Source organism: Spea bombifrons, chromosome 1 (genome assembly GCF_027358695.1).
Source record: "Spea bombifrons isolate aSpeBom1 chromosome 1, aSpeBom1.2.pri, whole genome shotgun sequence".
Classification (NCBI taxonomy): Eukaryota; Metazoa; Chordata; class Amphibia; order Anura; family Pelobatidae; genus Spea; species Spea bombifrons.
This window is the reverse complement of record NC_071087.1, coordinates 55505492-55531285: the sequence shown is the minus strand read 5'-3', so window position 1 is coordinate 55531285 and position 25794 is coordinate 55505492. Positions and strand designations below refer to the sequence as shown.

Genomic DNA, 25794 nt, shown 5'->3' with positions numbered 1-25794 from the left:
TGTATATGTGAGCAGGAAGCAGACTGGATTGCACAGAAACATTTCTTCCCCCAGCGTGCGGTGATTAAAAGGAACAATTTATTGTCCCTGACAGCGTGATTAAAGAAGAATGCATATTTAATTAGTCCTTGAGTACTTTAGTATGTATTCTTTAAAAAAACTCTTACATGAGTTAGAAGCTGCAGCCTTGCAGCTGCCCTCCTCCACGGTGGTCTGTCAATTCTTGCCACCGGCTGACTGCTTAAAGAAGCCAATCGGTGGTAGGAAAGGGCTCCCAAATCAATGGAAGCTCCTTCCAAGCATGCTTCAATGAGCCAGCATAGCAGCTGACAGGAGGTAAGTATATCATATGCATGGAGACGTGTTTGGCAAGAATCACATCTCCAGCATGTAAAATAGCTGCAGGTGGGAAAATGCATATGGGGGCAGCTGCATATTGTATCCAGATCCATACTGCATTCCAAAAACAGAGATTTCGATTCAAAATAACAAAAAATGTCCTTTTATTTTCTATGTAATACCACATATTCAACAATGCAGAAAAGAAAAAAATGATGGTACATTTGCAAACTTTTGATCTATACTTACAGCATGGACTGTTCCTTCGTGCTGGCAAAATCCATGACTTCCTGAAGCACATTCAGGGCAACACTTGTTATGTTCAATGCGGAGAATTTCTCCCTGAAGAATGAATAATTCACAATCATTTTTTGAACAAAGATCAATGAGCTGATGTTTACCTAAAACAACCATACTAAATTTGTATTAAAATTATTGAAATAGATTAGATCTGGAAACCCTAATCTTAAATATGGCATATAAACTATTCCTACTAACTTAAATTTTATAGAAATATATTTTTAATGAATGTTTTTATTGTTTTTCTCATACATGGTGCAAGATCAGTGCTTCTTATTATTCAGACATTTTGGTAGCGAGTATTTTTTTTGTCAAAGCTATCTGGCAAGTCAATTTGGGAGAACACAAAACAAGCAAGCAACTTAAAAAATGATGGGTGCAGGCAGCATCAAATTTTGCGTATTCAGTCTATTTGTTAATCTTGCCCATTTAAAGGTGATGTTCCTTGTTATTGCAAAAATGGCTGCCTAATCCCAATTTAAGGCACTGTCATAGAGCTGAGGAGCTACACCAACTTCATAATAATAAATCTGTGCATTATAATGATGTGTGAAGAACACAATGGTTTGTAATAATGGTGCACAAATTATGAATATTAACAGTTTATATACAGGTGCCAAACTCCAGGCCTTAAGAGCCACAATCTGACCATAATTATTCGGATCCCCCAGCATGAGCACTTGTAGCTTAATCAAAGTGGTTGAAGCTGATAAAATCACTTATGTTCAAAGCAAGGATTTAATGAAATATTGCTCTGTTCAGATGTCTCTATTTCATCTTTTTTACATTTCAGAAATGAGACAAACTCTGTTATGACTTCTGGTGCCGCATATCATAATACCTTTGCGAAGTCACATTGGGGGTCTCTGCAAATGGCGCTTTCACACACCACAATATCATCGTGGCAAGTGCAGTCCAAGCATGACTCCGGCTTCCACTCAGTGTTGTTCTGTAATCACGAATAAAGGAAAACAATGGTCAGTCCAACATTTGAATTCAATAAATTCAAGATAACACGATTTACAGCAAAATGCCCTCTAAACTCATTGCCACCAATCCTATGGTGGCACCTTCTCAATTGATTTATGAAAAGAATGTAATTTTGCAGAAACAATTAATTTCAATTATCACATTACTGAAATTACAATGAAGAATAATGCAACTGATAATGGATTTTACTGATTGTTTTCATATACGCTTTTCCCCTCATTCTGAAAAAAATAGGAATCAAAAGAGGTCAATTTATCAGACGTTTCTAAGATGTGGTTCAAAAAAATTGTCCTAAAGTAATAATGAGGTAGTGTAGTGATAATAACCAAAGTTTCACTTTGCTGGGGAACCATAGACCTTATTCGCTGCTAAGGATGCGTTTAAAGGGCTCGAAGGATCCTATATTCTTAGCATGTGATAATGAACAATGTATTTCTGCCAGCAAAGGATAGAATGATAGCGGTACTATTTCACACGGAGTCTATGCCATGGGCCCTGCTGTGACCTACACAACATATTTCACCATTGAATCAATAAACTCTAAGGCTCAAGTGGTTTATATATATTGAATGCTCTATGGCATCCATGTACAGCAGCTGAGCAATGCCTCATGTGTAAATTGGATATAAATCACTAAACAATGTTGGGGGGGTTTTCGGCCTATAGGGTGCAGAGGCAAGTGATCCATCTCGACACACATCCATACATTTTATTAGTGAGCATTCAGCTAAAACTACAACAGAACATAAGTCTCCAGGCTCAGAGGCATACAGCTACTTGTCTACTAGCTGGATGGCATATTTCATAAGAACGTCCACTGTGTTTACTTATGATTCTCAGGCATGCGGTCACCTACCATGAACTCCCAGGCATTGATGACTGAGATATTTGAAACACAAATACGGTAGCGCACTATTGCAGAAGCTGATTAAGCAGCTCTGTGAGTTCCCATCAGAAAATTGAAGACATAGATCTAAGCAAATACTATATAATGTTGCATTCCTATAATCTGTTTTCAAGATGCAAAAGTGTAACCATATGTATGTGAGTAAGCAATTTGTTTAAATTAAAGACGCAATTTTAAGCTCCTTCACATAGAGATCATAAAAAATGCAGAGCCTCCACTGAATACATCCACCCAATGTTAAACCTGATATTGGTTGCATTTACTTTACTGATTTGTAAAGGTGATCATCGTTTTAACTTAACAAATTGATATTGTAGGCCATTGCTGCTTCAATGTGAATAGCAGCAGATCTTTAAGGTGAGCTGTCACCGTCCCAAATGTTTGCTTTGCTGGAGGGGGCAGATTTGCATAATTATTCTACCCCTGTGATGGAAGCTGACAGCTCCATAAGGAACAGAGAGGACAGCAGTTATATTAAAGTGGCTCTGACATGAAAAAGTGGCATGACATTATTCAAAAACATCAATCTCGCTTAAACCAAATGGGTCAACAAAGTCTTAAAATTATTGGGGTTCTGTATCGAATGTGATTCTGGTGACAACTGCTATGTCAGCTAATAGAATGGTCCAATCAGCAGCGTCATTCTACCAGTTACCATGGAAATAAGGGCACTTTTTAGACTCTTTATATAGAAACCCCACGGTGTCTTCCACAGTCAGCCTAGGAGATCTGACGCTGAGATTCAAAGCAGTCCTGCCCGTGTCAAGCTGTGCCATCCTTTATTCTTTCCAGTGGCTTGCCCCTTTCAAGTTAAACCAACCACTAGGGCTTTAGGTTCCATAAAAAGGACTGAAAAGTATACAGCTTCGAAACAATGTAATAACCAATTGAAATAAGTTAACGCAGCCGAACAATACTAGATGCAGCTGCTATTCTTAAGCTGTGGAAGGCAACATTGGAGTCATTTTGATAATACGTCTTAATTATGGGAGGAAGCATCCATTTCATTTATGTGGAGCACTTTCTTTTGATAAAGATGGAACAATCCTTCTGATCCTAAGAATATTCTGCTTTTGAAACAGGAAATACTCCAGAGCCTTACGTTTAATTTTTTTTCACTGGCCAATGCCAAGATATACCTAGTAATACATAATTTGGAATAGATAAAAAGAATACAGCATAAAATTGCATTATTTAGCATCGTGGACAGGTTTGTGCATGTAAATCTAATGATGGCTTATATCATCAGCCCTGTTAAAGCACATTTCACAGGTGTGGTTAAAAGAGTCACACATTAGATAAATTGGCACTTAAAAACTTACAGAAAGAATACGATTTTTTTATTTTTGTTTTTAGAGGGCAGTTATTCCATCTCCAGAACAATTCAATGAAGGTCAGGTATAAAAAATTGCCTTTTTGCCATAGCAACAGATGAAAAGTTCCTACCAACTGAACAACTCCTTTGGTTTCTATGGAGATTTCAAAAACAGCACCAAAATGACATTTCATATATGACTACTAATGTTCACTACAGACTACTAATAGAGCCAGGGGTGGAAGGTTCAGTTGTACGGTGGGTTGTAATAGCATTAATAATTCCCGTTTACCTTTACTGTTCTTTAGGTATAACATTACATACTTCCTGACATGTGGGAATTAAAAGCTAGGACAGTAAGGACATGGACCTTTCGGGCACCCATGTCCGCAGGAAGCAATGTATAGTGCTTATCAGGGCACTCACACAGAGCACAAATTAAAACTCTTACATATAAGTTGGTTGCCTGTTACAGGGCAGGTGTACGAATTCTGGACTATGCTGCCAGATACAGGATTGTTGGGGGGTATTATTTTAGCAAATAGCATCATGTTCTGTGGCTTTCTGAATATGACCAAGACCTATCATCATGGCACTTCTCTAGATCCAACAAATGTTGCAAATGGAAAATATATGTCAAAAAGGATAAATCTTTGCTCCGTAAATCATTTCTTCAATGATGATATGGTGATAATACAGAATGCATGGGATTTAGTAATGCTATGAAAATAGCAAGCTTTTCAAAGCATGTAGTTCAGTAATACCCAGCTTTGTACATCAGACCGCAGAGCGCTGACCACTTGGCTCATTCTACTTTGATGTGAAATGTCTGCCTCTTGGAAATAATGTTACCATCGCCTTCACAGTAAAGAGATCTGAAACTATCTGCAGCTGTTCACACACCTCAGTATTGCACATGGCGATAAAACAGCAAAAGTCAACTAACATATTGCTAAGTACACATATTGTACTACCATGTGTAATGAAACATTATACAAAATACATGGCACCAGAATAAGTATGTCTAAAGACATTAGCCAAATGGGAAGATGTCAGTCATGTAAACTATTCAATGTTTTGGTGTGATTATAATTAAAATAATATAACGGACTTCAGTGGGCAGTATACGTTTCTATATAACGCATACCCCTCAACATTTCTGGTGTCCCAAAGGGGACACTTGTGTTGGGGATGTGTGGCTAGGGACTGTCTGCCCACCATAACCCAAGAGCAACCTCGTCGGGGAAGAGTGTCATGAGGAGGAGCTACAATTGAACTCTGTGTGGCAGCAGCAAAAACCTCCATTGATTTCACAGTTTCTTGGACTGTTCAGGGGATATTAGGGGACCCTCCCTAAACGTCTCCTGCTCCACACTTTCAACAAAAGGTATAGCAACGGGTACTGTACCTAAAAATAATCATGATTGAATGTGCCCTTTTAGCAGTTTTGTAGCATGGAATCAATTTAAATGATGATTTCTGTCAAACCTTGGTCGGTGGACTGTATGCCAGATAAGCACTTGCATAGATCACAAGAGTTTTCTGTTTTAAAAAATGTAAACTGATATGCAGAGGCAGATTGTTTAGAGGCAAAAATGGCACAGGCAGGATGTTTGTGGCTAAGATGGCACAGTCAGGCTGTTTTTGGGCATAGCTGGTACAGGCAGGCTCTTTAGGGGCACTGACAAGCTGTTTGGGGATAAAGATGGCACAGGCAAGCTGTTTGGGAACAAAGATGGCACATGCAAGCTGTTCTATGTATTCAATCTGGGTGCTGGACGGGTCCTGTCGATGTACTCTGGGTGTTGGGTCAAGTCCTATGTGTGCAATTTATTTTCCAGGGCAAATACTTTGTGTGCAATCTGGGTGTCAGGGCAGTGTGGGGTGTGTAAATTGTGATCTATGTCTGCAATTTAGGATTTCAATGCATTATTTAATTGATCTATACATTTAATGTTGACATTGAATGTGATTTTCAGTTGATGAACTGCAATGCTGTTTCCATGTGTTATTTATTTAATATATAACTGCAAATACAGGGTTTGTATGTCCTATTCAGATGATCTATACTTGAATGCTGGGTTTCCATGTGTTGTTTATTTGATCTATACCTGAATTACATGAGAGAAAAAGAGTGGTGTGGCACAGTGAAGGAGTGGACAAAGGAAGGTGATTATGGGGGAGGGGCACAAGGGGGGGGATACCTAAGGCTGGCCCTGATCACGACTTGCATGTACGTTTCAGGTCAGGCACCATTCGTTTGCTATGTGACATAGTATTGTGCTCCTCACATGTGGCATGAGAACCTTTCACCTGGATGGTGATTATATGATAGAGGGGCAAGTAAATGCTTGCTCAGGGTCCAATCTGCAGCACTGTGTTACATTACACATCTGCATGTTTAGGAATACCTTTTGGTTATTAACAGTATATACAAGCCGCACTGTATCCACTTGGCTGTGTTTGGCACTAGGGGGAACAAGGATGATGTAGCCCCTGGAGAGGAATCCAGATTAGATCGACAGAAAATCACCACTGAATAAATATTTGACAATAAGCTGGATCATGCTTCATTAATTGGTTCTGCACATGTTTGCTTTGCCATATAATGTGCTTTCAGCTGCTAGAAGATGCTTACATTTATCTGCATTCTGGATCTTTGGATGGATGACAGCATTAGCATTTTATGTGCTATAGGCTGCTAATACTCGCGCACACAAAAAAGACACCAGTGAAATGGTAATGGACCGTACACTCCCTGGTTTCTGGATCATTACAGTTCCTAACTGCATCTAACTTATTAAAGGACAGTTTTAGCTTTCTTTGAATTTTATCACGGCACACATTTTCATGTCCCTTTTGGTCTTTAAGTACACAGAATGGCTAACAAAGGTTTACCTTTCTTGAAAAATGTTAAAATATATTATGCTTGGGTCTTCCCATAGCAAAACCCACCAGCTGTGTGCACAAAATAATCTTCAGTTACCATAGCATTACAGCCACATGATGTTTTTAAAGTTACTTATTTCTTACGGTGATCAAGATGGCATTTTTGGTGATGGCATTCAAGAAAAATTACTCTTTTCTGAATCTTTTGTGGCTCAAAGCAGTACATTTGGATCAACAAGCAAAAAACATGTTCTGCTTTGCTAAATATGCCATATACTGTGATTACACAGCTGAAGTGTCCAAGGAATTCCTTTAAATGTTAGCAAATATGTATTATTATCCTAAAATTAATTAGGACACCTGCAATGGTTTACATACGACCACAAGCACACACACACTTAAGAAAAATGTCAACTCTTTCAGTCTTAGTGAAAAGCAGAACAAGACTATGCAAAGCCAGGACCACACGGATATTTACCTGCCATGTGTGACGGGTTGTTACAAATGTTTTATTGCCAAAGACCAGAAGCTTTTTATTTTCTTTTAAAGGTAAGCTTTTGTGAATGAAAATGTACAGAATGTGCATTCATTGTGATTGTCTGGATGTATGTGGACTTAAACAAAGCAGGAAACATTCTGACTGTGTATGTTTAGAGTAGAGGAACAAAGGGGGCAATGAGAATGTTGACTTTCTGCAGTTATAATGGAATCCATCTACTCCATATCCATGTGAGACACATGCTAGGTTTTCAACATATTACATGTTTGCAATTCATGTTATAATTGTGACATGCTATGACAGTTCCCTTGATTTAATTGAGATGGGACTGCATGCAGTGTATGTTTGTCACATATGTGTCTTCAGGCAAACACTGGAAGATTTTAACCCTGGAACACGCCTGGCTTGGTAATCAAGTACTATAGTGAAGTCCAAAGAACATATGTGGCTTACAGAATGTTGAATATCAACTACTGTGCATTTGTCCTAAATGCCACAAATGGGGCTGTCTAGAAAGCCCATAGGCAAATACAGATACATTTCTTCCATCACACTAGCGACAATATACGGAAAAACAATTAAAAAACCTTTTACAACCTCCTTGCCAGCCCTCCAGTGAGTGTCATCTCAACATGGTTTCTGACCATACAGGTTATCTTTTAGGGTGGCCAGGCAGGGATACTCCAAGATGTGACCTTGGAAGGGGAAGGTTAGCCAGCTGAGCATGATCAGTCGGGAAGTGTGCCCAAGATACCTGGAAGTTATTTCTGCATCAACAATGTTTGGGTATCAAAATATTCCTGTTTAGCAACTTGGGGTTTAGTGAATAGACCCATAATGTTGTGTGATCGCCTCACTGACCCTCAATTTCAGCTGGCACAAACACTGGAATACCAGAATTACTTTGTAGCATCCAGTAGAATCCAGTTTACCAATGCACACATTATATTGCCCTAAACCTTGATACAATCAAATACTCTTCCGTGCAATAAACATTCCAAAGTGATAAAGAGGAATGCAAATTTAAGTGCTTTTAATTTATTTAGGGATATCAATTCCGCTCTTCGCAAACTAGAGTGAGTGTTTTATTTTTGCCCGTAGACTGCTCTTCTGGAAAATGCCTATTTATTGAGTTGTCAATGTTAGATATTTTGATTGCTCATCATCAAAAACAGTAATTTAATATCTCAGTTGCAGGCTCCATCAAAAATCAATCTTATGCAAACATGCTTTTGGGCAGGAAATAAACCAGTTTCAGTATTCCAGTTAGCTTAGCGATTTCTTTTTTTATGAGCTTCCGCAATTAATCTTAAGAATGTAAAGAACCTTTTGACTTGGAATGCCTGTCTTTGGGTCCATTGAACAAAGTACTTAAGCATGCAAAATAAACATACGGATTTGGCATGTTAATGCTTTGCCTATAAGATGTGGGAGTGGGGCACTGTTTCCACAACCACTTCATTAGTTAAGAGATTGTTAATGATTCTGCCTAGTGATGTAAATTGCCAATTTTTTTTGTGGCCCAGTTTGGCATCTGAAAGCACAGCCAATACTTTAACATTCCCAAAATGTTACACGTGTCAATTCTCACAGTGATCTTATTGCCAAAGCCAATATAATCGAACTATAAAATGACTCCTATATCTGAGACCATACCTTCCAACCAGGGCCGGCCCTGCTATGGAGCAGAGTGGGGAAACTTTTGAAGTACCCGCTCTGCGCCCCTCTCTCTCCTCTGCGAGCCCTCTAGCTCGGTCTCGGTGCCGGCTTATAATGCTGAGCGCCGGAATATGACGTCATTTCCGGCGCTCAGCAGTGAAGCAGCGCGCACGGCGGCAGAGCAGGGAGACTCTTGCCGCAGGACTACTGGAAGGTAAGTGAAGTACAAAGGGGGGAGATATAGGGTAGATAATAGGGAGGGAGGTAGATAATGAGAAGGTAGGGAGAGGAAGGGTAGATATTGAGCAGTGGCGTTATTTCAAACTTCGCCCCAGGCGACACTATGTCTTGGGCCGGCCCTGCTTCCAACCTTTTTACAGGCCAACCTTTGGGAAGGTGTACTTAGCTAATAGACTGTATTACGTGGGTAGAACCAGTAAAGCATCATCAGGGACCAGAAAGCAAAGCTTTATATCTGCAGAACAAGCAGGAGACTACTGCTTCTACCTCAAAATAGCCTTGTTGTGGGATTGAGAGGCACATCTTACAGCCAAAGCCATGGTTTTTAAGGATGATGAGTTTCAGGCTGTGTAACTAAATACCTGTAAGGTTCTTTACTATGAATCCAAATCTTTTTATTACTCTTTGAACATATGCCAAAACAGTATGACCCATGGCTTACAAATACTGGGCAGACCTGCTCTATATCAACACATGCAAAGCTTGCCCTTCAGATAAGCAGGCCATTAAAATTCACAGTTATTAAAATGCTAACTTTTTACAAAGTTGGTAAGTTACAAAGCACAGATGCTAGTAGCTGAAATATTAAGTGTTTGGGAAGTTAAATTCACTCCAGAGCAGAATAAATAACAATAACTTGTCAAAAGCTAACAAAACAATTTTAGCCAATACACATCTGAGATTCTCTGAGGCACAATAATAGTTTTTAATGACTTTTGGCCATATAGGCTTACACAGTGCTGGCGCTTTAATGTATCAACATTTTCTGCAAATGTTGTACTTAGTTGCATGTTTAATTTGAAAATTTACAACCCCAATGCCTCAATTACAGCCCAGAAGAATAGGAAAATTAGACATTAGAGGCCTGTTGTTTTCCATTGTGTGGACAAATAAAATAATATTTTTCCAAGAATTCTTGCTTTGCTCACATGGAGTCATCCCCAGAAAATGCATTTAATCTGCACTTCTCAGTAAAAGTGATTATTTAAATATATATATGTATATATATGATTATTAGTTATTGTTTTATATAGTGCCATCATATTCCGCAGCACTGTACAAAGTGTAAGCAAGACATAACAAGATGACATAGAGAAACAAAAGGTGAGTTTACAATCTAGACAATTATTATTGTTATTTAGATGCGCTAAAGAATGTTTTTCCTGTTACTATGGAAAATGGCTCAACCTTTTATCACCTTAAAAAGACCTTTAGAAAGTTGATGTGATTAAAGGGTTAATTGTGGGCAAAATTTGGAAATCTGCAAACTAATTCAAACTCTGTTATATTCTTTATTATTATTATTATTATTGCCTTCAAACTCTTTCCCTAGGCTGTATTCTTAAAGTCTGGTCTACCCTGAAAGTAGGAGCTGGCATTACTGGCTCCTGAGACTGATCCAATGTAACAGCTCCCACCCAGCACTGTTACATTTAAAGAGAATGCGAAGAGGAGGCAGCCTCCACTTTGTCAGCAGACTGAATACAATATAGATGAAACATTGCACAGACAGCTAACAACTTACCTACCTGGCTTTGCAGTCTACTCCTGTGTGTATTTAACCTCTTTGACTTGTGTGTGTAGTAGTCCTTCTCAGTGCTGGAGTGAATGTCATTGTGTAGTTGACTTTAGCATTGTACTGCAAACCTTTGTGAATGTGAGGACCTTGTTGTGACATGGCAGTACCTGTTTTTGGGGTCACAAAGCTGCCCAAGTAACTTGAACAGACCCACACGTGGCATCACATCACATTGGGTGTGCAGATTAGTGGGCACATAATGTTAGCAAGTGACATGTGACAAGTCGGGACATACTTAAATATAGAAATTGCATATTCTTATTATTCACATCAGTAAAGCAACAACAAAATAGAAGCGTGGTAATATTTGCCCCATTTTACAGTCAATTATGTTGACTATTAGTAGAGAAAAGTACATCCTGTCATCATTATGTGCATTACGTGAAAATGATTTTTAGCAAGATTCTCATAACTGTCATTAAATTGCCTGTTAATTACCTGTTTATGAAAAAGGACTGTAACTTAAGTAATGTTCCTTAACTCAAATACGGTAGCTGCTACTTGGAAGGAACTAACCCACTTAATAAATCACGTACGTCAAAAAAAATCAATGTGCTTTTTCCATTAATACATAAAAATACATTTTAACATTGTGCTTTCCGTGTTCGGAAATTGACACTGACTTCCAACTCAAGTTACATGAACACAGGCTTTACATTATCAGTGCAATTAATCTGCTGATTAATTTAATTAAAGTGGAGACGGCTGTCATTTACATTAAAGTGCTGGAATGTCCCTCATTAGGTAGCCACCATTAGCGAGTCACTACACTATATTATATGTGATGGGCTATTAAAGGGTACATACAATCTTGAGAACAGAAAACTCACTTTGTTACAGAGAAAACATAATACATGTAATTAAAGAAATACAGTTAATTAAAATAAAATAAATAATCGATTGCATCAACGGAATATTGGTTATAACATATAACCAAAGAAAGGTATAGCAGTGATTGTTATGCTAGGCCATATAGAGAGAACATTTCCCATTCTTGAGATCTTCTTCAGGATTCAATAGCCCTTTTAAATAATCTGTACAAAACAGGTTTGATTGCCATTGCTACCCAATTTAGGGGACTGAAAGCAGGTACTGCGATCTATGAATGAACAGCAGTAGCCTTACACCCGAGCAGCTTGGAGTCTTCATTGGCTCTCATAATACAAGCGCATGCTACGCCGAAGCCTATTCATAATGTTTAATAATAGCATGCAGTCTGCTGACTGTAATTATGATTTATAGATAGGTTTCCATTGAAGAAGTGCCAGCATTTGTAAGTGGATACTGTACATTTCATTTCTCAGACTGGCTTGCAGTAATTGTGCGCTGTTTAATGCTAGATACCCCTCTTTCAGAGTACAAGCATTCCTGGGGGACCCCATCTCACAATTACTGTGTGCTGGTTACACAATTCATGAATTATGAAGGGTCATTTTATCATAAACCACTTTAACTAATAAACAAGCTGGCTTGATTGAACATGCTTTGTTATCTGGAAGGATCCGGCTTTGCATATTATTTTTTTATTTCTTTTTAATTTACTTTTTTATGTTGTTTTAGTAACAGGGATAGAAATACTGAGGAGTACACTTTTGAGTAATTGCTATTTTTTTTTAATATTGATACATTGGTTGAAGTATGTGTTCAAGCCAACAGAAGGTGAATTATTGTATTTGATGGTATCACATTAACTATACATAATGAGAATGAGATAAGATGTCCCTGATTTATGCATAACTTATCATGCCAATTTTGGACCGCTTAAACTATACCTTCATCTAAGTTGTTGTTGATGCCAGGATAAACATTTCAAGCTACGCTTAAGCAGTCATTATTGGTAAACCCCCATCCTGTTGGTACATTAGTTTCCATGGAAGAACAAGGAGAGAACATTCATGGAATTCCTATGTAATTGGTATAAAAACTATGGAGATTATGATAGAAAATACCTTAATATTGCAATGCAATCAACATTCTTTTAGAACAAGACTTTATAACCATAGTAATTATTAGACCTAAATAAATCAAATTACAAGACTAGAAACTAGAAAATAATGTATTTTTAGGGCATACAGAAGAGGATATATAAACAGACACTCTGGTCTTACGGATTTCAGAAGTTTGAATACACAGCATCAAGGTAAAAGTCCCCCAACTCGCAACCTCTGAAAAGAGAAACATCTCTGGCAAACTTTAATGGCGGAAGGACGGAAGCAATTCATTGAATGATTAAAGAAACAGTAATATCTTTTTTTATTATTATTATTATTCAATATAAAACACCATGCAGTACAGCTTGGCCCCTTTCCCTGTGTGCCAGTGGTGGGTTCAATTATTCAATCAATCCTGACCACAAAGGGCTGGAAAGAGTAGAATGGATGTATGTAAGATTAACAGACACATAGGAATGGGCTTACATAACCATGGGAATTTGAAAACATTATCTCCCAGGCCAGGTTGTTATATCTGTCATTATAGTCAATTACATAACTATACCATACAGAACAGACATAATACCGGTAATAATAATAATAATTATTATTTTTTGATAATGATGTTAGTGGTAGATACCTCCTATTATACTTATAGGCATGGTTTATTTCTCCAGTCCCACCTATAGGTCATGTTTTCAGTGGTTTACAGGCTGGAGGAGGTTAGTCTGTCACTTGTCATTACATTACATAATATATTTTTATTTTTTTAGACTCTGTATAGCAGTTATAGGCAATCACTGCAAAGAACCCATTTACTGACCTTGAATTTCATACCATAGATAAGAATTTCCAAATACCTGAACAAGTCATTTTATTATCAGCCTCCCTCTCCCCGCCTTTGCCAACATATTTTGATTAGTTCCGTTCCCTTTCTTCTGTTACTTTCTTTAAATTCATGCCAAATTACACTTGTGTTATCTCTCTCACTGTTAACCTCTTAGTGCCAGTAAGATGAGCATCAAGTAGACTAATGGGTTCTGAAATAGTTAAGATGTAATCCATAGTTGTTTAATTATGATATTTCTAACAAACTTAGGGATGCAATACTGCATTTTGAAAGGGAGCTTAGTAGGCAAGGAGGGATGATGCGGATCTAAATGCCACTTTTGATCATGGCATACTTTTGTTTTTCGTTCACCTGGACACCTAAACGTGTGATATCACGATTGAACACACCAACATTAGGTGATGTTATGGTGTCACTACATGCATAAACCATAGTATGTCATCTCTACTCAATTTGTGCTTGTGCAGAGCCATTGGTGTCATGCTTGTGCCAACTGGCATTGGCCTGGAGAGCAGGCAGCTGAGAAAAAGGTCTGGTTCTTGGGACTTTACAAGGCAATTCAACACTACCAGCAACTTATTTCCACTTTCATTTTAATCCGTGACATTCTTTATAGTCTTGATTTCATTTTTGAAAATTACTTTGAAAAAAATTACTTTGAAAAATAGGTATCCATTTCAAACATACATTCAATGTTCACCTAAATTGTGAGGTCCATTATTTCAGATGATTTGCCATGTTTCATCTTTTTTCTTTTTATTACCGCTGTACAGTTTTCAAAGCTTAACTGTAGGATCAGGATACAAGGCAGAATTATGTTAGGGATAATAATCTGGTGCCTTTTGGGGTGAGTTGCAGTTGGAAGCCATCAGTAACTTTCCCTACAACCCAACTGGAGGTTGATGTGTGCTCCTCAGCATGTATCAGATCTTTGTCTATGAGACATTAGTGAGCACAGTCTGGGCAACTCTAAAGAGTAAGCCCAAATTAAGCGACCTGGTACATTTTCATACAAGGATTCTATGGGCCACATTCATAACATGCAACAATAGCACAATTGGGTGGCCAGAGAGAGAGAGAGAGACAGCTAAGAAGAAGCTATTTCTCCAATTTTCACATATGTCCTGCCAGATATGATCTAAATAGAAGACACATACTGCCTACCAGTGAAGACAGATGAGAAATGAAAGCCACAGTAGCTGTGATATACACACCTCACAAATCCATCTTGAATGAGAAAAAAAACCTATTCATCTTATGTTCCATACAGAAACTCAAAAGAATCCCTGGTCTAGAAAAGGAACACCAACCTAGCCAAATGTTATTGTGTGTTCTTTTTTCCTGTATAACTTGCAAACCTTTCAAGCAACCATATGTTTACCTGCAGATAAATCAGTCAACAGACATACAGAAAAAGGGATGAAGGGTTTATCTGCAGCATGAATAGGTAGTGTACAGAAGTAGCCAAACTTATTAAAAAAGTAATGAAACTTCTCAGTATGTGTGTGTCAAAGAACCAGAGGTCCAACCAGTTAATACATAGGCACCAGCTAAACCCCACAGATTGTAATATACAGTGCTGCATCCTTACACTATGCTGTGTCTCAGGCAATGCCATTACTCACAATTCAATTATGGAAGCATGATCCAGAATGGAAAAGAATAATAAATACATTATAAATTATCGTGCCTTTTCTCAAGATGTTATTTATGACACGGGCATTTGTTACATATGTTGTTTACCATCAGGATTTTGGTTCAGCTCTTGGGAATCCCCCATCCCTTTAGATATGTGCAAACATATGCTTAGTAACGAAAACCTCACGTGTAATGAAGACTTTTTTTTCTATATATATACATGCGGCGAGAAAACATATTAACGTAAGCCAGCAGCAGATTTGGAGGTTCCGAGTCTTTTTGCATCACTAATAACATCCCGACACGTTCTGATTTCGTATTATAACAAACACTTTCTAATATTCAGACTCATATTGAACTCATATTAATCCCAAGCTGCTTGTGCTTACATTTCATGACTGCAATAAATGGTAGGTATTATGGAATAATGTCACAATTTACCTTAAAACTGTTTAACCGCTCAAAATGCATATACTTCTTTTTTTATACTCCAGTAACTAATGTAAAGTGTTGTTTTGAGCAATATTATTGTTATCATTGGGGTATATAATATATAATTGAATTTATACATCCCACATACTACAGGGCTGTCCATGTGCTGGTTTCCAATATGTGAAATGTATATGTGTCCTGGAAAACATGGCTTAGGTGCTCAAATATTGCAGGCAAAAATGTTTCTTCTGGTAGAAGCGTTGTCCTATCAGTTTTTGCGGGACACATATACATTTCACATGTTGCAGACCAGCACATATAACGTGATGACGAGCAGTATGCTGGATGTATAGCGGAGTAACTGTTTCCCTTTTGTGAGATTATACAAAAAAATGGTTTGACTGCTCCTTTATAACTTAAATTGCGTTCCAAGTAACCAGAAAAGTGGTTTCTTGTCTTCTTACCACCCAGTACACCAAAAACGGTTTAATGTGTAAATTTCCAAGCACTTACCGTATTTGCTCGATTATAAAACGACCCTGATTATAAGACAACCCCCCAAAATCTGAATATTAATTTAGGAAAAAAAGAAAAAGTCTGATTATAAGACGACCCTATAGGAAAAAAGTTTTACTAGTAAATAATAATTCATGTCTATTTTTTTTTGTTTTTAATTTCCTTTTATTTACCAACCTGCCCCCAGTTATGCTCATCTGCTGCAAGTTATGCACATCTGCCCCCAGGCATGCCTTATACCCTCCTATATGCCACTCTGCCCCATGTTATGTCTTTTAACCCCCTATATGCCACTCTGGCATATAGGGGGTTAAAAGGCATATCATGGGACAGAGTGGCATATAGGGGGACACTTACCCAGACACTAATATACCCACCCAGACACTTACCTACCCACTGAGACACTTACACTTACCTACCCACTGAGACACTTACCTACCCACCCAGACACTTCCCTACCCACTGAGACACTTTCCACCCAGACACTTCCCTACCCACCGAGACACTTACCTACCTACCCAGACACTAATATACTCAGGCACTTCACTCACCGTGATGCCTCAGCAGGCGCTTGCTGCAGCTCCCACGGGATTTCAGCATGACGCTGTGTGACCCCGCTAGGCCCCGCCTCCTCCCGAAAATTGAAGAGGTCTACCGGATCTGCTTTGGGACGGCACAGTGCCGCCGGGTCCCGGTCCTGCAGCAATCTCCACAACCGGCTCTGCTTCCCCGCAGTGGGCGGGCTATCCCGGGAGCAGGAAGGTACACACGCATGCAACCTCGGCTGCTGCCGGCACTTTCGCCGGCGCTCGGTGATAGACGCCGGCAGCAGCTGAGGATACCGCACAGGAGGATCCAGGTCCCCTGCAGCGATGCGGGGGATCTGGATCTTAGTCTAATAGTCAGACCTCATTTGAGGTCTGATTAGAAGACGACCCCGATTACAAGACGAGGGGTATTTTTAAGAGCATTTGCTCTGAAAAAAACCTCGTCTTATAATCGAGCAAATACGGTAATATTTATGACCATGGCCCACAAGACCCTTCGGGAAATGAAACAAATTAACACACTACTCCTTGTAACTGAAATACTTTGCTCAAAGAAACTGCTGAACAAGGAACTCTAAAACACTTATTTAAGAGACGTAAGTATAAAACAGCACAGAGAGATTTATTTGACTTTGTAAAGCTCTTGTGGAGCCCTGAAAATATTATCATTTTATGTTATATTGGCTAAAGCAGCTCCTCGGAAACCAATATGCTTTGCATGATTAGAATGCACATAACTACGCAGACACGAGGAGGAAAGAAAAAAAAAAGTTCATTCTGTCGCTTCATTTCTTTTTTCCTCATAAAAAAATAAAAGAACTATCTTAAGCCGTACAGAGGAAGGTATATTGGAATTTTCACGAGCCGAAGAGACAAGGCGCCTTCAATTACGTAACATTACAGAAGAGAAATGGAGACAGAGGTGCAAATATTGTTCATGATGGAAAAAAGAATTGTAAAACTTTACAGCCCGAGGACGAAGCGTGATGTGTGATTTATGGACACTGTTCAGCTGTGCCGAACTGTTTGGACGGAGGGCCGCTGGATTGCTCACAAACGCTGACTTGCAGACTCGTCATAGCAAAAGCTGAGAGCTAAACTTAATGAAAGATGAACGCAAGTCTGGATATTGATATAAAATCACAATAATAATGGGCCCTGAGGGAGTATGGCCTGTGTTTATGTTGAGGCTCTAACCTCTGTCCTTTTTGTACTACTTAACTGCTGCTCGTGGAAGTACATTATAGTGAACTTCTATTCTGAAGAACATCACTATTTAACTTTATATTGCCTTCTGGCTATCATATGCAGCCATTTGTCGCACCTAGGTCATTAGGTAGCTGCTGTCCTTAAAGTGCCAGGGCCGGCCCTGCATAGAGGCTACATGAAATCAAAATGAAGACATGCCAAGGCCTGCTCAGTAGCAATAATTGTTAGAATTATTTAAATAATTAAATGGCATTATTTACTTTTTTCTTCACATCATGTTCTTAAATATTCATAAAATACAGAAAAAAATTATAATGAATAAATACATAAATAAAATTATTTAAAAAATAATAAAATAAAGTATGTAGTAACATGTATTTGTTTTGTCCTTGTGGGTTGCTTATTAGGTCCACAGTATTATTCCATCATGCTGCAGAACCCATAGCTAAGAGCTGGGATATGATATACATATACCGGTATATGGGGACGGTTGCCACAGTAGGCAGACATAGGCAGTTCTCTGCTTATTTACCGCAGTTATATTTGTCTTGGTTCCTTTAAAGAGGTATTTACAGAGGTTTTTACAGGGAGATTATGTAGTCATTGCAAAATACAATGGGAGCACTGTTCGGAAGATTTGTCGAGGAGAAAATGCACTTTTTCATGTGCATTCCAGTCTTGTGTTAAAAAGAATATTAATGTCAACTCTTTCTGTGTTCAAGCTGTAGTGGGGGTAGACCAGTAACATTAGTCCAGTAACAGAAGAACTTTAACTACTTAAAATCAGTTAACTAGCACTTCCGACAGGTGGTCTTGTGAGTTTGTGGCCATGTCAGTCACAATGTTTGTCAATCAGCCATGCAGACTTTCAGCATACCTCCTCTACAGGATCTCTACTCAATTGCCAACTTTCACATTTGAAGTATCCATATGTACTTCAGTGCATATATATCAACAGGACAAAACAATCTATATATATATATATATATATATATATTTAATAAAAAGGTAGATTTTTCAGCAAGACATTTATAAAATTAAATGTCATTAAGCTGCCATTATAACGGGGTTGCCAGAACTCTGTGACTTTTGCCCTGGAAAAGCAGAGTACCTGCCTGATTAATGTTCTCATGGTTTCTTTGTCCTTTTGTACTGATATCTCTGCCACAGAAAGATCACTTCTAAAACACATCCTTTAGAAGGCAAGGTGTAAAAAACTCAAACTAAAAAAGAAAGGATGATTTGTATGCCCAGCAGAAGTACATTAAACCATTGTAAAGGGTGACTTGGTATATCTGGACAGGTATTTTTAGTGTTGTTTTTTTGGTTACTGGTCTACTTTATCTATGATGAAAGAAGTAGTAAGGTACCATGGTTTTTGCTGTTCAAAAGAGAAGAGGACCTAATATAACTGAGATTACGAGAAGGCACAAATCTACAAGTTCTCCCACTGGACTGCCAGATACAAGCCTCATAATGGAGAAATGATTATTCTATTAGTTATGCCCCTAGTCATGGTGGACTGAAAATAGACGTAACACAGTAACATTATCTGTATTTTACACAAATTTGCATAATAGAAAACATTAGTCTATTGGCAATTTTCCATCCAAGTGCCTTTAAAGCCAAGAAGCTTAAAAAATATTAGTATTATCGTCTCCTTTATTTACTTAGGTATGACCAACATTCCCCACAGCGCTGTATAATGAGGGTTGCATATATACGTATAAATAAATAAATACATACAAGGTTATCATGAACTCTGCTTTATCATTTAGAATGTAGCAGCACAATTGGCAACCTTCCAGCTGGTATATGCTCCCATCCTAAAAAAAAGAACCGGAGAGCCTCCTCTCAATCAGGAGACATCTGTCATGTTAGTACATCTAGGTCCCAGGTGAGCCCTATTAGCCAATCCCAGTTGCCTTCACATTAGCACTGAGACTTAAGGTCCGTCCCCAATGGTACTGGCAAACTCAGCGTATCTACTATTACTTCTCCTTTTTATGTGCAAGTCCAATGTTTACTTCCTATCAGGGATAAATTAGGAAAGCTCAGCATATTGTGAATATATTGCACTGTTGAGCATTAACAAGAAACATTGTGGAAAACCAGGAAAAGTAGATGTGTTTGTAGTTTAATGTTATTAGCCTTAAGGTGACTCAGAGCTTGCCACAAACTAAGAACTCTTGGTTACCTGCCAACGGCTAGATATAAGAATTTATCTTTCAGTAAGCGAGAAATAAATAATTAAAGAAAAAAGTTAGTTAACTTAAAGCAATACTGGTTTTGAGAACTGCAACTATGGTTAAGTTTAGCCAGACATTAGGAGTCACTTGGGTGCATTCACTAAAGTCTACTGAGCATGTGCAAAAAAGCATACTGTGGTATGCTCCCGGCTTCCAGTAGAGGCAGCTGAGGGAGGAGTTAAATGAGATAGAAGTCTAATTTTCCAACTTCAATAACTAAGCATAAGCGTGCAAAAAAGGGCTGAAGTGCTCCTATCATTCTGGGGGCATTTCACAAATGATTCTAACAATCAATATACAAAAGATCACAAAAAATACACTGCATTTGCTAGCACCATAATAAAGTGAATGTAAATGAACCAAATCATTTGTCTTAGGTTCAAACATAATTTGAATGTGTATTTAGAAATCACTGATCCATAATGTAAGGGAGTTATTGAAACCAATGGGGAATGAACAAGTCACAACAACTTATGGAAACCAGGAGATGGTAAACTGGTTAATTACTCCCTTAAACAATATGGCCCTCTCATTTTCAGAAAGACATCTTTATTGTATGATGGTGTGATTCACACGCAATACACATACAACAAATGGGCGCAGAAAAAATGAGTGTGATTCATTTGGAATACTTTTCTCTTTTATTATTAGACAAAATAAAATAGTTAAAAGAGGACTTATTTTAAACACTCCAAAGAGAGGTGTTTGATCCGTTAATCAATATGCAGGGGTGTAAATAAAAATGTGACCCTTCCAGTGTCTGCTGAACTATGAAGAGTCCTTCAATTAGGGAATGATTCAGAGAGTTTTCTAATTAGCCAGAAGAGTTTCTAATGAGAGGCACTTGACAATTCTATTTGCATAGTCAGACCCTGTTACGCTTTGATGTTGTCTGAAACCCATTTTATGTTTTAGACACTGTTTGCTTTAAGCCTTCAGTGGTGGGTTAACTTTCAACCTGCATTCCTTGGTATCAACAACAGACTCTTTGGAATACAAAATGGTTCTAGACTTCACAGGAACTTTAAAAACACTCTAATCACTGCATTCCATAAGGCACTGTGTTCCAACAATTAACAATTACACGCTTAATAATGGTGGATGTATATACCGTATATCTTTTTCAACAAATGAAGTGTGAAATGGTATGAGAGTGCTACCATGAGACCTCACGTATAATGATCAAATGTTGTATTCATTTAAAAGGACAATTTTGTATTTAGTTGAGCTATTCTGGAACAGAGGTTTACAACATTTCACTTGTTGGGCTTTTATTATTTTTCCACCCCCTTCTATTTGGTAGACCCATGGGCAGTTACTTTATTGCAGGGTTGTTTCCATAAAGCCTAGGTGGCCACTATTATCTGTACCCATTGTACCTGTAACCACTGACCTACTGAAGAACAAAGGATCCAGTCATATAGCAACTCCAGAAATAGTTGAGTAGTGAGAGAGAGTCAGCTGACTGATGTCTATGTTTCCACAATGGCGATATAGGAAGAATATGTCACCCATGTCCCTAAAACGTCCAGGCCCAAGTCATTTAGTGTTCTCCATTCCCACAATAAGGGTAAGGCTCGCCAAGTGATAAAAAGATGGAGAGTGTTGCAGAGTGTCTAAGAAGCCTTCTTGAGAGATGACAGACAGTTACCAGATAGCATAACTCTTCAGCTTTTCATCATGTAATAAATCTCTACGTGTTGGTGTGTTTAGTGGGAACTAAAAAGCTCTCAGGTGATCTGTATTCAACTACGTTCACCATATACAATGCTGTGGTGGAGTCCAGACAGGAAAAAGTTACCATCAAAGCAGTGCAGCTGGGAAGAAAGAATGCCAGGTGCTAATAATAATCCGAGGAAGGTATTTCAAGATTATAAATCACTGTTTTGTCCCATATTGGGACTGCAGAGATGCACTAAACTAGAATGATGTAGTGACGTACCTACATTTATAAAGAACCTCCTTTTTCACATTCAAAAGGAGCTTCTAGCCCATAAATATGTGTGACTAGCCCTGTCCCTAGCGTACTCTGGAAAGTTCCCAGGTGATACAGCATTGATTACACAGCGGTAAGAGGTGAATAACAAGAAAGGCCCTCTACATTAATATTTTTGTTCTGCTTCCCATTATAATACTTCTATACACATCAGAAAAGCAAATTTTCCACACAGGACAAGAAAAGGGGCACCTCTTCCCAGTACAAACAAAACCCCATCCTAGCTAGGCCCACAGGAAACACATTGCTTTTTGTTGTTTGTGTGTTTTCCACTCAAAGTCTATGTAGGTATGAATTTACTGCTCCTGGTATATGTCAAACAACACCCCAATATATATTCAGCATCATCTCCTGAGTACACTGATACCACCCATGTTATTTGAGGGCGCGCCATCTTGTGAGAGGCAAAATCTCTGGTATGACGTTTGTGACTACTCTCCTGCAATCGTCGCCAACAGTATGTATTTCTGTGACATGTCTGGCAGGTCAATTGTCTTTAAGGGGTCAACAAATAATTTTATTCCACACTCAGGAAGTAAATGGCTTAGATTTTTTCATTGCTGCTGTGGAAAAGTGTTTGAAATGTGACAACAAATTCTGTCACAGGCTCAGTAGGCTATGTTCAATACCAACCATTTCATTATTATTTGTAGTTCATTGTCTTTCGACCCATATATCGCAAGTGTCTTCATTCGTTAGGGCCTGCATTTATTAAATACCAATATAGTTTTCAGCACTGGTAGAATTAGACAATTTTTTTAGCAATACAGTTAGGTACTAAATCTCCAGAGCCTTCTTAAAAATGTACTGTTTTTGTACAAATATTAAGACTAACTCAGACACTTGGCCATTTAGTAACTAGTCATAGAAAAACTACTGTATGGGGAGCCACAATTTTGATAATGTAAAAGTAAAAATATCAATGTTCTATCAATTTTGATGAGCCCTTTGAAAAGATGGACACCAAGGCAGGAAATAGGAATGCAAGAATTGTGGGATTTGGGTCTGAAGGTGGCCTGATCTTTCAGAAGCCGAACACTTGGTAGATATGGGGATTTCTGTGTGTGACTGTGTGTTTTCAGCTGACTGTGGCCTTGCGATCACTGGTGAAATACTATCACAATTTTATTTTGTGCATTTAATAGCAAAAGCTTTTTCTCTGACAGGCCCCCTTTTCAGGGAAGATATATCACTCAGAACCAGCGAAAAGTGTTATTTCGTTCTGCGCTCTGAATAATACTAGATGTATTAAATGTGTGACCATTTTCTTCTGTGAGGAGGATAAAAGAGAATATTCTCCTACGAAACCTAGACAATTTCAGGATTAATGGACCATCAAAGTATTTCTCCTATATTTCCTCTCTTCTTGATGATACAAGATAGAGATAAATTGCCATATATGTTCTTGGGAGAGAAAATTAACTATCAACTCTAAACACAAAAGTGATGAAGTCATGATTTATGCTAACAGTGTTAGGCAGGGCAATTTATCTATGTTTTTCAAATTCGGGATTTTATTAGGCAAGCTTCAGAAAAGTGACCAACAACATCCATCCTACATTAAATGTAGGCATCACAAAAATGATGTTTGTGAAATCACTAACTTTTCCATTATTTCAAGGACTAGTTTACAAGTAGAAGTTGAATTGAGCATATGTGTGGGTTGGTTATCTTTAACGTAATATCCCACGTTATAGTCCCATAAATAGCATTCTTTGTTTTAATAATAATAATAATAATAATAATCTGGAATATTCAATCATACATTATTTTTTGTGTTGCCAATGCCCAATGTCTATCTAAAGGTTTAGGAAACACAGGGTCTTGTCTGGCGTCCTACGGTGGTATGTCTGAATTCCTCAAGTTCTCAATTGTGGGGGTTTTCTGTTTCTCCTTAATTGAGCTGGGCCAGAGGTCTCAATACACTGTTCACACCTGAGGAAATCTTAAAAACCAAGTGTTGGGTGTATTCTTTTACTTGATAATAAAGCCCACGGTATCACGGGCACAGTGGACGAGATGAAAAACTGACATATAGTACAATAGTCCTGTACTTTATGAAGAGCGGGGTGTCGCTGTCTCTCTATAGCGCCATCCTTACAATGCCCCCCACAATGGGCAGGCTGCTTCTCACTTGCTCTGACCCGTGACCCCTCAGTGTCCGATCTGTGTGCCCGTCTCTCCCCCAGCCCACACTCACCTCAGAGGGAGGGAAGCCGCTCTGGTCATGAATCGATCTCGCTGCTCTCTCTAGGACACCGGCAGTAATTGTGGAGTCCCCCCCTTCCTTAGCGCTGCCTTACATTAGCCCACCCCTTTCCTGACTCCGCCTTGCATTACTCACTTAGTTACCCAAGTCTGTATTATTATAAAGATATTGGACTACAGGATAGCAGCTATTGGCCCATAGGCTTCAGGTATCAGACTCGGGTAGTTGTGGGGAGAGGCATTTGAGGCACTTTTATCTTGTCCTGGCAATTTAGTATAGTATAGTATAGTAGGTTGAAAAAAAGACTTCAGTCCATCGAGTTCGACCTTTCACACATACCCACTTCTAAACTTGATCCAAAAGAAGGCAAAATATCCTACTTGGCAATTACTAATTATGCTACAAGAGGGGGAAAAAATTCCTTCTTGATTCCATAGTGGCAATCAGATTACTCCCTGGATCAACTTGCTAAAAAAGGCATCCAGACCTTTCTTGAAAATATCCACAGAGTTAGATAATACAACATCCTTAGGCAGAGAATTCCATATTCTGCCAGTTTAGCCACTCATAGTCCCCTAACCTAGCTCTGCCCCTTCCAGCTCCCATATGGACAAGTTTATAGGTCCTCTGGGCCTGCAAAGCTGGGAAGCTCCTAGTTGTGTTTTGTACAACTCATAATACATTAATTAGAGAATATTACAAACAAAATTAAGCAACGAGAACTCACAAGCTTACGATCATGTATTACATTCTTGTAGTCCTTAAATACTAGAGCTAAGTTCAACATTGAAATGCTCCACTGCTCAAGTTTTAGGGTATGCAGTATCATTTTGTAACATAAAAGCTTTATTATGTCTGGCCCAGTGGAAGTAGATGTTCTGTTTTTACAGAACATTAAATACACACTTTTAAGTCTTAAACCTTGTGGAAAAAAGTTAAACCTCTAAAAATTTCAGCTATGGCGAAAATGATGCCTCTGTTAAGCTTTGGAGTTTGAAATGATGGCCTTACATTTTTTGGGATATTTTATTAATAATATATTTTTATGATATATAATGAATAATAATATGTAGAGAAACATCAAATATCATAATTAAACCCTTTGTTAGATTTATAGTATATTAGACATCAAAAAATAGAAAATAGTTTAAATTGAAGCCATAGAAACTAATTAAATGTTCCTGATGCATTCCACTAGTTGTACAGGTAAAATTATCATTTTTCAAATTTTGCTTAAGATTTATTTTCGTTTTTTACACCTAACCAATGCCAATTCAATTTCCTAGTAGTGTAAGAAAGATCCAGAACCTTTTTTCCCCCCACCCTGTAAAGGTAAAAGTAAAGTTTGTGCTAATCGTTCAAATACATGTACACGATGTACACACAATTCTGAAACTTATCACATCGAATGAAGCCCATGGAGCAGCGCAGCTTAGTAGAGTGGGTCTTGACACAGCTAGTGGGTGTGCATATGGGTGTGGCTAACATTAGGGGTATAT

General features: G+C 38.3%; 1 protein-coding gene across 1 annotated transcript in view; it reads right to left on the bottom strand.

Annotated features, from left to right (window-relative positions):
• The window catches only part of FRAS1 (Fraser extracellular matrix complex subunit 1), a 171796-nt gene that overhangs the window by 110373 nt on the left and 35629 nt on the right, over positions 1–25794 (bottom strand). The window contains exons 3-4 of the mRNA XM_053461676.1: positions 1481–1588; positions 589–681 (exon numbers count right to left, since the gene is read on the bottom strand). Coding sequence (XP_053317651.1) covers positions 589–681; positions 1481–1588 — 201 coding nt within the window. The remainder of the gene's footprint in view (positions 1–588; positions 682–1480; positions 1589–25794) is intronic.